The sequence below is a fragment of the Monodelphis domestica genome, chromosome 1, assembly GCF_027887165.1.
Source record: "Monodelphis domestica isolate mMonDom1 chromosome 1, mMonDom1.pri, whole genome shotgun sequence".
Classification (NCBI taxonomy): Eukaryota; Metazoa; Chordata; class Mammalia; order Didelphimorphia; family Didelphidae; genus Monodelphis; species Monodelphis domestica.
In genome coordinates, this window is record NC_077227.1 from 349,418,361 (window position 1) to 349,431,996 (window position 13,636).

The window sequence follows — 13,636 nt, forward strand, 5'->3', positions numbered from 1 at the left end:
AAGGAGGATGAAGAGTTTGAACTTGCTTCTCACTTTGTCCTTCTACCTGAATTGGCAGAGATTTACTATAAATTTTCTGTTCATAATTCCTGATTTAATTCATAGCCTTATACATTTGTGACAGTATGTCTTTATTAATGAAGTCGGGGAAGGGGTCCAATAAAGACACTGACATAAGTACAGAGAAGACAAGAGCTATGATTCCCATGTCTAAATCTGTAATATTGTTTTATCTTATCCTAGCTGAGGCTCCAAGACAATGAGGGAAAAAAAATCTCAAAGAGTTTTGATTTATTAACATTTTTCATCATCTTCCCAATGGCAGAGAAATATTAAGACACAGGAATTCCATTAATCCTGGGTACTGCTGAATCATGAATAAGAAGACTTTAATGGTGGAAGGAGGCTTGCTAATAGCCAGAAGCTTCTCTTGACATGTGAGAGTCAGAGAGACCTGGTAACTAAGAGGAAGTCCCCTAGGGACTGTTAAGGGAGGAGGTGGGAAAGAGTTGTTATCAGCAGGATTCCAAAGTTGGGACTTGTCAAAAACAATGAGCAGCTGGTTTGCCTATGATACCAACTATATCCAGTCACTCAACCACACAAGCATACACTACTAAAAAAAATACATACACACATAAACTACAAAACAATTTTCATACAAATAAAGTCAGATCTAAACAATTAGAAAAATGTTAATTGCTCATGAATAGACTGAGCCAATGGAATAAAAATAAAGAAGTTGGATTTGATTGTCTCTGAGGTTCCTTCTAGTACTAAATCTATAATCCTATAAAGGTATGGCTGTGACCTACAAAATCAATCTCACAGAATCAGAATTTTGACAATCCAGAGAAAGCTGAGCTCCTGAGCAAAGGATTTAGATGGTAACAAAATTCATCTGGCTAAAAATAGAATGATGGACAAAAGAAATAGTTTAGACATTCAACATACAGTGGTAAATGACTTAGCCAGTACCGGACTGTTTTGATGGTTGCCACTTTATAATATAGTTTGAGATACACTTTAGCTAAGTCACCTTCCTTCATTTCATAATTCATAAAATTAATTCCCTTAATATTTTAGGGGTTTTGGTCTTTCAAATTAATTTTGTTATTTTTTCTATCACTGTGAAATATTTTTGGGTAGTTTGATTGGTATGACACTGAATAAATAAATTAATATAAGTACAATTGTTATTTTTATTATATGTACAATCTAACCATAAGGTTCATGAGATCAAGGTAGTGCTTTCTGATGACTGCATTTAACAATATGATCTACATTGCTGGCTCTGTATCAAGAAAAAAAATGGAGAAAACAAAACTAATTTAGAAAAAACCAAGACTGATAGTATGTGCAATAATATATACCCATCATGCCCCATGTCTTTCCCCCTCCAGATTGCATGCCAATATAATTTTTAATAAATGCTTTCTCACATTTTGCAATCTATGTTCTCTCCCTCCCTCCCTCCCAACTCTCCATTTTTTTTATTTGTTAAAGAGAATGGATCTCTTGGTAGAAAAGGAAGGAAGGATGTATTTGAATATGAAAGTAGAATAAAAGCTAAAGACAGCAATAAAAATGTTTAAATATTTTTTTTTAAAATGAAGGAATTGGATTTGGTGATCTCTGAGATTCCGACTAGTATTAAATCTATGATACTATAAAGATATGGCTGTGACCTATAAAATCAACCTTACAGAATCAGAATTTTAATAATCCAGAGAAAGCTGAGCTCCTGGGCAAAGAAGTCAGATGGTTAGACCTGCATCATGTAGATGAGGATTGTAACCTTAGAGAGAGAGAAAGCTCCACAGCCACCAATGTAGATCTTATTGTTAAATGCAGTCATCAAAAGGGGCTACTGGGGATAAACTAGAAGCATTCCCAATAAGATCAGGAGTGAAACAAGGATGACTATTATCACCTCTATTATTTAACATTGTATTAGAAACACTAGCAGTAGCAATTAGAGAAGAAAAAGAAATTGAAGGTATTAAAATTGGCAATGAGGAGACCAAGCTATCACTCTTTGTGGATGATAAGATGATCTACTTAAAGAATCCTAGAGAATCAACCAAAAAGCTAGTTGAAATAATCAACAACTTTAGCAAAGTTTCAGGATACGTAATAAACCCACATAAGTCATCAGCATTTCTACATATCTCCAACACATCTCAGTAGCAAGAATTAGAAAGAGAAATTCCATTTAAAATCACCCTAGACAAGTAAAATACTTAGGAATCTATCTGCCAAGAAAAACAGGAACTATATGAACACAACTACAAAACACTCTCCACACAATTAAAACTAGATCTAAACAATTGGAAAAACATTGATTGCTCATGGATGGGATGAGCTAACATAATAAAAATGACCATCCTACCCAAATTAATTTACTTATTTAGTGCCATTGAACTACCAAAAAACTTTTTTTACTGAATTAGAAAAAAAACATAGCAAAGTTCATTTGGAAGAACAAAAGATCAAGGATATCCAGGGAAATCATGAAAAAAAAATGCAAAGTAAGGAGGACTTGCAGTCCCAGATCTCAAACTATACTATAAAGCAGTGGTCATCAAAACAATTTGGTACTGGCTAAGAGACAGAAAGGAGGATCAGTGGAATAGACTTGGGGTAAATGACCTCAGCAAAACAGTCTATGATAAGCCTAAAGACCCCAGTTTTTTTGAACCAAAAACCACTATTTGATAAAAAAAAAAACTGCTGGGAAAATTGGAAGACAGTATGGGAGATATTAGGTTTGGATCAGCATCTCACACCCTACACCAAGATAAACTCAGAATAGGTGAATGACTTGAATATAAAGAAGGAAACTATAAGCAAATTAGGTGAACATAGAATAGTATATTTGTCAGAACTTTGGGAAAGGAAAGACTTTAAAACCAAGCAAGAGCTAGAAAAAAATCACAAAATGTAAAATCAATAATTTTGATTACATCAAATTAAAAAGTTTTTTTACAAACAAAACTAATGCATCCAAAATTAGAAGGGAAGCAACAAAATGGGAAACAATCTTCATTACAAAACCCTCTGACAAAGGTCTAATTACTCAAATTTATAAAGAGCTAAACCATTTGTACAAAAAATCAAGCCATTCTCCAATTGATAAATGGTCAAGGAACATGAATAGGCAATTTTCAGTTAAAGAAATCAAAACTATTAATAAGCACATGAAAAAGTGTTCTAAATCTCTTATAATGAGGGAAATGCAAATCAAAACAACTCTGAGGTACCAGATCCTCACACCTAGCAGATTGGCTAACATGACAGCAAAGGAAAGTAATGAATGCTGGAGGGGATGTGGCAAAGTTGGGACATTAATGCATTGCTGGTGGAGTTGTGATTGATCCAACCATTCTGGAGGGCAATTTGGAACTATGCCCAAAGGGAAATAAAAGACTATCTGCCCTTTGATCCAGCCATAGCACTGCTGGGTTTATACCCCAAAGAAATAATAAGGAAAAAGACTTACAACAACATTCATAGCTGCTCTCTTTATGGTGGCAAAAAATCGGAAAATGAGGGGCTGCCCTTCAATTGGGAAATGGCTGAACAAATTGTGATATATGTTGGTGATGGAATACTATTGTGCTTAAAGGAATAATGAACTGAATGAATTCCAAGGGAACTGGAACAACCTCCAGGAATTGATGCAGAGCGAAAGGAGCAGAACCAGAACATTGTACACAGAGACCGATACACTGTGGTACAACTGAATGTAATGGACTTCTCCATTATTGGCAATGCAGTGATCCTGAACAACTTGGAGGAATCTACGAGAAAAACCACTATCCACATTCAGAGGAAAAACTGTGGGAGTAAAAACACAGAAGAAAAATAACTGCTTGATCACATGGGTCGAGAGGGATATGGCTGGGGATGTAGACTCTAAATGATCATTCTAGTGCAAACATCAACAACATGGAAATAGGTTCTGATCAAGGACACATGTAATACCCAATGAAATTGCACATTGGCATGAAATTGCATATTGGCTGCAGTAAGGGTGGGTGGAGGGGAGGGAGGGAAATAATGTGATTATTGTAACCAAAGAATAATGTTCTAAATTGATTAAATAAACTAATTCAAATGGGAAAAAAAGGAAAAAAATCAAAAGGGACTACCTTGATCTCATGATTAGATTGTATATAATAATTATACTATTATTGTCTCCATTTTACATATGAGGAAATTGAGGCAGAGGCTGAGATAGGAAAAACAAACAACTTGCCTAGGGTCACATAACTAAAAAGTGTTTGAGAAAGAACTTTAATTCAGATTTTCCTGACTCTAGTCCACCATTCCATCCACTATGCCACATTGATTTCCTGTAGTAAAAAAAGAAGGCTAGATTTGGAGTCAGAGGACCAGGCTCTAAATCTTGACCCTCCAACTTACCACTTGTGTGACCTTGGACAAATCACTTAACATGGACAAAATATAATTGCTTTTTCAGACTGAGTTTTCTCATCTGTAAAATAAAGGGGTTGTATTCTTGGGCACATATCTCAAGTTGATTAAGGATAGAAAGGAAGGTCTCATGTATACCAAACTATAGTAGCACTTTATGCAATAGGAAAGATCTGGAAAGAAAATTGATGCCCATCAGTTAGAGAACTGGATATCAAGTTCTTCTAGCATGAAGACCTGGAGCCCTTTGATCTAACTAGATGTTAATCGCTCTTCCCTGTTGTCATCTCTCCTAAACACTCCTCCCTGTTGCTGCTTCTCCCAAGCACTCCTCTACATTGAAGTGTACTTAAACCCTGCCCCTTCTGCCCCTCTTCTATCATCTACCATAGGACCTTCCTATCTTTGTTATGGACTGGGAGGAAGTGTGGTTTCATATCTCTTCTTTCAATCCAAAAAAACTTGTTCTTTATTAATTTAGTAACATTAATTTCTGGTTGCTTTTTGGTTTTCCTGGCTCTGATTATTTTGCATCAATTTCTTTAAATCTTTCCATGCTTCTCTCTATAATGGTGAGGTCCAAACCATGTCTTTTGACTCTCATGTCTTGACTAGATATGCAAACATTTTGGTTGAGTCAGACAATCTAAAGTAAGTGTAAGTAGGGCCTACAAGACAGACTCTTATTTGATTAGTAAAAGATATTTTGTAAGAAATTGGGTCACACCCTAAATAATTTGCTCAAAAGGGAGAGATTCCTCCAGTACTGGGAGGAAAAAAGAGATTCTGAGTGTCTAGATTGCAGAGGTTGGAGCAAGCCTTAGAACAAGGGAGCAGAGGCAAACTGTATTGAGAAAAGTCACTGACTTGCAAGACTTCTCAGAGTGGTGAGCCTAGGCCAAGGAAAACCCCAAGAAAGGATCAACTCTTCCCCACTGCCCCCCAACTTTCCTTCCAATGTCTACCTATCCTGAGACAATATAATATAATTTTCTGTTCTGACACCAAATGTTTCCAGGAAATTGAATGTTGCTTCAACAGCAAAGAGGCCTGTAGTTAACTAGATATAGGTATAACTGTATGACAAGGCAAAGGGTTCAATCTCTGCTATTAGGAATATAATAATCAGGGCTCAGAATAATTGTGAGCAAACTCATAACTTTTCATCTAAAGTAAACTTTCTAAAGAGGAAGAGGAAAGAACCAAATGAACCCTAGGGGCCATTTTATTGCTCTGGAGTGAGGTAATTATTATAACATGATATCATAGCTTTGTTCTTCCTGTTCATTTCTTAATTAACAATAATTTTCCATTAAATTTATATACCACATCGTTTTCCTTTCTTTGCTATCACAAAAAGTGTTGCTATAAATATTTTATGTACAGATCCTTTCTTTTTTGTTAATTATCTCTTTTGGATCCATTTCTGGCAGTGGGATCTCTGGGTTCCTTCGTGAGGACATCTTAGTAATTTTATTTGATTATTCCAAATTGCTTTCTGAAATGACTACACTAATCCTCCAACTCTACCAACAATGCATTAGTGTATCAATCCTCCAAAGACTGACTATTTCCCTCTTTTGTAATATTTGTCAGTTTCCTGAAGTGGAAACTTTAGGGTTATTTTGATATGTGTTTCTTTTTTATTTTAATCATTTGGAACATTATGTCATATATTGTTAATAGTTTGCAATTCTTCTGAAAATTGTTTGTATCCTTTGACTATTTGTAGATTGAAGAAATGATTTTAGGTCTTATATATTTCTGGATATCAAAACCTTATCTGGGAAATTTTATTTTATCTGCAAACATTTTTCCCTCATGTTTGAATACTGTCTTATTATATATGGATTGGCTTTGTTTATTTAAAAGCTTCAAGTTAAGGGAAAAAAATTCTAAACTTTAGGACTATTACAAACAAGAGTACATCACTCCCCCATCACTAGGTGACTCCAAGTGGAATTTGATCACTTGCTTGGGATGTTGAAAAAGACATATTTTACTCTTTACTACTATAATACCTCTGAGTTCTTTTCTAAATTTCTAAATTTCTAAAATTTTCCAAGGGAACAGAGAGTTTCTCAAGTAGAGACAAATTTCAGATAGGAAAGGAAATAGTTTATTTAATGCCTGTTCTAGAATGAGAGAAAACGCCTTTTCTCTCCCTCATCTGTCACTCTTTTTTTCTAGGTGGGGTGGAGAGGAAATAAGGAGGGAGATAGAATAGGGAGTGCACCAGAACTGTAACCTATGTACTTGGTTCTTAACAATCTTTCTTATTTAACCCAGGACACAATGATGGCAAACTACCCCTAGGAGTCCAAAGGTCTGTGATGCCCACCATTCTTTCCTTCCTCAGGACTTCTAGCCCTGACCCTCTCTGAGCTCTGAAGCACCTCTCTGTCCATCACACACCCTAACACTAATTCCTAGTATATTTCATATTTATGTATGAATTCACTGAATTAGCTGCCTAGCTATAACTCTCTCAAGGGATTGCATGTTGGTCCTGATGAATCATTGATTGAGGGAATTGGGGAGGGGGATCAGGCAGTATAAGGGAGTGGAGATGAGAGGGGACAGGGGGATATATTTTGGGACAGGGACCTTCTCTGAAATTAGCAACACAAGTTCTTGGAAAAGACATCAATCAAGGTCTTTTCCTCTCTCCCTTCTCTGTTACCCTTCTCATCTTCATTTCTGGGTGCCCTTTCTTTGCTATATTCTCAGGGAGCTCCTTCTGCTTAGGAAATTTCAAGGAGCATATTATTAAGTGTTTCTCAGAGAACAGAATGGGGTCATGTCTCAGGCTTGACTTCCCTTTCACCCATGTTTTATGGAGACATGCATCAAGCCTTCCTAATGCCTGTATCACAATACCACAATGTCCCTGTAGAGCCAAAAGATCACAGAAAGATCCCTATCTGCTTGGAAATCATCACTGTTCTCTTCATTTCTGTACAATATGTTCCAACCCATTCTCTTGCCCCCAAGTAGACGTGGGATCATTCTGCAGGGTGACTATAGGTCGCTTTTCTGAACCATTTTGCTGCCCACACTCTTCCTGCTCATTCACAGGAAAAGTTCAGAAAGGGAGAAGACAGGATAGGGAGATTGGAGAGATACCTCCATGAGTGTCTCATCCATTTCATCGAAGGGCTTGCCATCTTTTCGATTGTAAAATGTAGCCACTCCAACAATTTCTTCCTTCTTGTTGACTATAGGCATCGAGAGGACGTTTTTAATCATCCATCCAGATTCATCGAGAGGTTCTTGCTACATAAAGCAAGGAGGTTATGGTTATTCCCATACTTGTTTGCAAAGATCATCAGACCAATATCAGGAGCCATTTGAATGCCTTCAAGAATTATCCAATTGCGCTGGATCAGACTAGGTTGGAGTTTGCTCATTTTACTCCCCCCAAAGTCTGTGACAGTGTGTATGATTCAAGACAGCAAGAAGCTCTATAAGCCAAATGTGCATGGTCATTTATTCCAGAGGCTCTCAGAGAAGTGAAAGGCCTGATGCCAATACCTAGAAAAGCAAGTTCAAGGAAATGCATGGCCACTAAACTATGGAATTAAATAAAAGAGATCATGCTTTGTTCTACATCCTTATACCAAAACTTAATCTTCCTCTTTTTCCTCCTCCTCCTTTTCTCCTCCTCTCATCCCCAATGCTAAAACCTAGTTAGTTTCTTTATTAATTAAAAAACAGTAGAATCTATGGGTGGTAAAGGCCGAGTTTGGATGCTGTGGGCAGCTCCTCAGTATTTTTTCAATTATAACATGCTGTCAAGCTGTCTGGGAAACACAGCTATAGTCAATTTGATATCTAAATAAATGGTTATTTCTCTAATGTCCCTCCCAACTCAAGGAGAGTTGAATTTCAGATATAATTTAATAGTCTACTGCCAAGATAGCAAAAAATAAATGGTCTGGGGGCAGCTAGGTGGCTCAGTGGATTGAGAGCAAGGTTTTGAGACAGGAGATCCTAGGTACAAATCTGACTTCAGACCCAGCCTTTACCACTCTTCTGCCTTGGAACCAATACATGGTAATGATTCTAAAATGGAAAATAAGGGTTAAAAATTAATAAATGGCTTCATGAACTCATGCAGAGAAAAGAGAACAGTATATACAAGTTATCTAGGAAATCAAGACCCACTCCCTTGTCTGATCACCTGGGTAACCACATGCCTGTCTCTGCCATGTGCTTATCCAGAACCCCTTGAGTCAATATCGATGCTGCAAGTACTACCATGCCTTGGGCTTGGAAAGTCCATTATTACATCTTGGGTCTCTGAACTGTGCTTAGAAAAAATTGGTTGAGCACATGCATGTTCTTTTGCCTCAAGGTGATTGTCTTGTACATAGTCTTTCCCCTCATTATTCTCTGGACTGTTATTCCAACAAAGAAGAATAGTTAAAAAAAAAAAGAATAGAGTTCTTTCATAATTCTTTTTATAGGCCAATACAGAGAAGGGCCTTCTCTTACTAGCGTCCATCCTTCTTTGAGTCCCAGCCAGCCAAAACATTTTGGAGGCAGTTTCAGTGTCTGTAACCCATCACTTAGGAAGGGCCAAGTTGTGAATCCCAACTCACTAATTCATCTTAGTCTAGCTTCTGACACTGAGATATAGCCTGCAGTTGCCTTTTGTTCTCTAACAAGCTGCCAGAGGGCATGCCCATACTCTGTAGGGACTCTGCTTTAATAAACCTCAGACAATAGTTCTTCAGGTTGATTAGAAAACATCCCACCTCAGTCCTCCTTAAGTTCAGGCTACCAGTTAAGCATTTGCTGCCCCAGAAAACCAAACCAAGGAACCCCTGGGCGTGTTGATCCTAAAACTTATTTCTGGATGGCTCTCTGGAGAACTGGAAAGGCTCCAATGGCTGGTCTCCTCTTGTTTGCCTTCTCTAATGCCTTGCATTTAGTGTCCCAATAATGTACATGATGCACAGTTCTACACCCTCCTCAAACTAAGTCTTTTGTGAAAGACCTCCCATAAGTTGATGGATCAGAAATGCATGTCCATTCCCAACAGCTAATTATATAAATTCGACAGTTTTACAAAATTATTCCGGGTTTACTCCTGCCTTAAAGCTTATAAGGATCTATCCCAAGCCTAAAGTACAATTAGGAAAGAAAAAATCAAAAGTAAATTAATTTTTTAAATGATGAAAGGGAAGGGAAACACACCGAGAGACAGACAGAGACATACACACACAGAAATTTCCATCCCTCAAAGAGATAAGCACTCAGGTGAACCCCCAAAAGGTACCCAAGTACAATCCTGAGGAGACTCTCCTTGGCTGTCTTCATTCACAAGGATGAGCAGCTCTGATAACAAACAGATAATTCATATGAACTGCCCTCACTTACCTCATGCTGTGGCAAGCAATCGATCCCCACAAATATATATATATATATTTATGTATATTTTATTTATTTATTTATATTATGTATATTTTATGTATATTATGTATATATTTATGTATATTTATATATATATATGTATGTATGTACATATATATATATATATATATTTAAAATCAGACAATCCCAGATGAACCTTAAAGATGTAGAAGGACTTGGCACTTGGAGCTGATTGAGAGTCAACATAAATAATAATAATAACTTTTATATAATAATGAGGCTGCATAATTCCAGGCACTGTGCTAAGCACTTTATAATTTATTATCTCATTTGGTGTTCACAACAACCCTGGGAGGTAGATGCTATCCCCATTGTACAGATGAGTAAACTGAGACAAAGAGTAATTATATATAGCTAGTAATTAGGTTTATCCACTATACTTACTACCTAGCTGAACTCAGATTAAATGGATTAACTCACTGGATTTTAGTGGGTGGTTCATGAAAGAGCAAGCTAAGTGTTTCAATTAGCCAAAAAAAAAAAAAAAGCTGGGAGAGGACCCATTACCTAAGCCTTAGGATCTCTCTCTCATCCCTCTTCATTCTCTTCTTCCTTCACTAACTCAGGACTCAAAGGGCTTTGCACCTCCATGGATAGAGTTGTCTTTACAACATTGACAGCAGGCCACAAACAGCAGCTAGGAGAAAATGGGGAGTGTAGAAATCTATGAGTGTGGAAAGAACTTTCAAGGCGTATCCAATGAAACTCGAGGCACACCCTTAGAGGGCCACTGGAATAAGTGATGAAGCATACTTTTCCCATCTTAGCAGTGGCTGTGGGACTATTAGGTATGGGACAGAGACAAATACTACCAATGAGTCAATCAACAAGCATCTATTAATCTATTAGATAAGATGACTTTGATGCTTGGGTTTTATTTAACATTTTCTTTGACACATGGGAAGATTCAAGAGGAGCAAGGACAAGGTTTATTGGAATATTATCATACGATTAAAAAAACTTTTAAAAATCCATAAAAATTTAAATCTAGAAAGTTACCTTTTTTCTGTTATAGTTATCCCTTTATTATTTTTTGCAGGTATTTATCAGCTAATCTAGGCCAGCCTTATACTGTACATGAAATTTAGGAAGGGTAGATGATTTGCAGAAAATTTAACCTACATTGTTCTTCAGAGAATGAAATTAAATTAAGGTTTTAAAAATATTTGTTTATGCCTTTTGCATCAGGAGTTCTGCTTGGCACCGAGAAGACAAAATAGTCTCTGCTTTCAAAGAACTTACATTTCACTGAAGAGAAGAACATGTACACAGATAAGTAAATGTTAAAATATAATATATATATATAATATAATATAAAAGTTAATTTTAAAATATTAAAAATTGGTAGGAAATTTTTAGCATTTATTTATTTATCTTTGGTAAAAGTAGAGTACTAACAACTGGGGAAGCCAGGAAAGACATCTTCTAGGAGGTAGCTTTGAGCTGAGCCTTGGTAGAAATGAGAAGGGAAGATCATTTAGGCACAGGGCAGAGGCAAAAAGGGGGCAGTTAGGTGGCAAGGGGGATAATGTGCTGAGCCTGGAGTCAGAAAGACTCATCCTCGTGGGTTCGGATCTGGTTTCAGACATTTACTAGATGTGTGACCCTGGGCAATTCACTTAACCTGTTTGCCTCAGTTCCTCATCTGTAAAATGAATTGGAGAAGGAAATGGCAAACCACTCCAGTGTTTGTTTGTTTTTTTAAACAAAACAAAACAACAATAAAAAAAAACAAATAAGGTCATGAAGAGTCAGACACAACTGAAACAACTTGACAACAACAGCCATAATAATGATACCCCCTAGGAAACTTAAGGGGTCTTACTCCTTTACCAGCTCCCTTTACTGGCCTTCCCAACTTTGTAAAGGTGACCTCTCAAGCAGGTTATCTCCCACAAAGATCTTTCTAAATATCCCGTTAGGAAAAAAAAAATCATTGCAAAGCCTTCTCCTGGAGAAGAGAAAAGTGACCTACCTGGAAATTGAAAAAGTCTTCTGCAGAGGCATTCATGATATTGCAAATCTGAAAACCACAAAGAGAAACATGGTGATTCTGAAAGGTCCATGAGAGAGGACCAGGAAGGGGAGAGCAACAGCATCCTTATCCAGCCCTACCCCTACCTACCTCCAATTTCAGTTCTTGCATACTACAGTGAGACTAAGGAAATACTGGGACACTTGAAGGAGGCTGGGCAACTCCCCATCATTTTCCCCACTCTGATCCCAAATCATCTTTCTTTCAGGGAGTGGCATCTCTCATCTTAGCCCCACACTCACCAGGCCATTCTGGGCAACATATGTTGGGAGACCACTAACCAGAGCCCAGTGGTCAGGAGCAGGATTCCTGGCAAAGAAAAAAAAGCAGATTTTGACTTCTCTTTTAGATGGGAGTTCAGATACAAACTCTACTATTACTAGTACTTTTCCTTCCTCTTTTGCTTTTTTTTTCCTTCTCACTGATAATACCTCTATTCTCTTGACTAGAAGTGCCTATGTTCCAAATGATATTTTTTCATGCTCTTTATCTTAAAGGCTACAGACTTCCCTTTAAATATCTCAATAATATGATACTGAAACAGTTGTACGTGATAGACACATGCACATTAAATCATTTTTTCTATATATTTTATACAGGATATCCATGGTTATCTTGGCAGCAGTTTTAACTACAAACAGTATAGCTGTAGCACCTGGCCAGGCCCAGCAATTTGGCCCAGATCCCAAGTCTTCCTTATTTATTTAGTGGAAGAATGAACAGTAGTGCTACAAAAAGACTGGTGCAATGAAAAGAGAGTTAACCTTGGCGTCAGGAAGACCTTGGTTCAAGTCTTGCCTCAGACATATCTAATTGGTTAGGTTCCATCTGGTCTTGTAATTTACAACTGAGTTGAGAGATTTTTTTAAATTTAAATTTAAGAAATAGAATAATGTCCCCAATTGACAATTGGTCAAGGGACATGAATAGGCAATTCTCAGGTGAAAAAATCAAAACTGTCAATAATCACATGAAAAAGCATTCTAAATCCCTCCGGATTAGAGAAATGCAAATCAAAACAACTCTGAGGTATCACCTCACACCTAGCAGATTGGCTAACATGACAGTAAAGGAAATTAATAAATATTGGAGGGGGTGTGGCAAAATTGGGACACTGACTGTGTGATGTTAGCAGAATTTATTAATCTCTTAGTCTCCCCAGCAATCGCATAAGATGCAGAGAAGGTGCTGATTTGCTTTGATAGAGGAAGTTCCTCACCAGGAGCCCCCCAGGGAGATGAAATCACAGGTCTGGTTTTATATATGTATATTCACATATATATAATATTTTTGTATGCTCATGTATCTCATATATGTATATGTATGTGTTTGTGTTCATGTACATATATCTACCTAAGGGTAAAAAGAGGTTGGAGTATATTTAACTGAGATGAAGAGAACAGTGATGATTTCAGTGCAGATAGGAGTCTTTGTGTGATCTCTAGAAGAATGAGAGGATCTCTAGGACAGAGAGGACAGAGACAAAGAGACAGAGAAAAGAGAGGAGGGAGGAGGGAGGAGAGAGCGAATATAGGAAAAAGAATATAGAACAGAAGGAGAGGGGAGGAGATAGGAGGGAGAGGGGAAAAGGGAGAAAAAGAGAACACAGGGGAGAGACAGAGAGATAAAGAGAGAGACAGAGTGCCAGGAGCCATCAAAGACCACGCTGTTTGACACTGTCCATGTGGAAACCGGGGACTGCAAAGCAGTCCCCAGGAAGGA

At 37.3% G+C, this 13,636-nt stretch overlaps 1 protein-coding gene across 1 annotated transcript in view; it reads right to left on the reverse strand.

The window, feature by feature from the left end:
• Positions 1-13,636, reverse strand: part of PDE6A (phosphodiesterase 6A) — a 107,950-nt gene that overhangs the window by 61,951 nt on the left and 32,363 nt on the right. The window contains exons 7-9 of the mRNA XM_056811456.1: positions 12,157-12,223; positions 11,855-11,902; positions 7,567-7,716 (exon numbers count right to left, since the gene is read on the reverse strand). Coding sequence (XP_056667434.1) covers positions 7,567-7,716; positions 11,855-11,902; positions 12,157-12,223 — 265 coding nt within the window. The remainder of the gene's footprint in view (positions 1-7,566; positions 7,717-11,854; positions 11,903-12,156; positions 12,224-13,636) is intronic.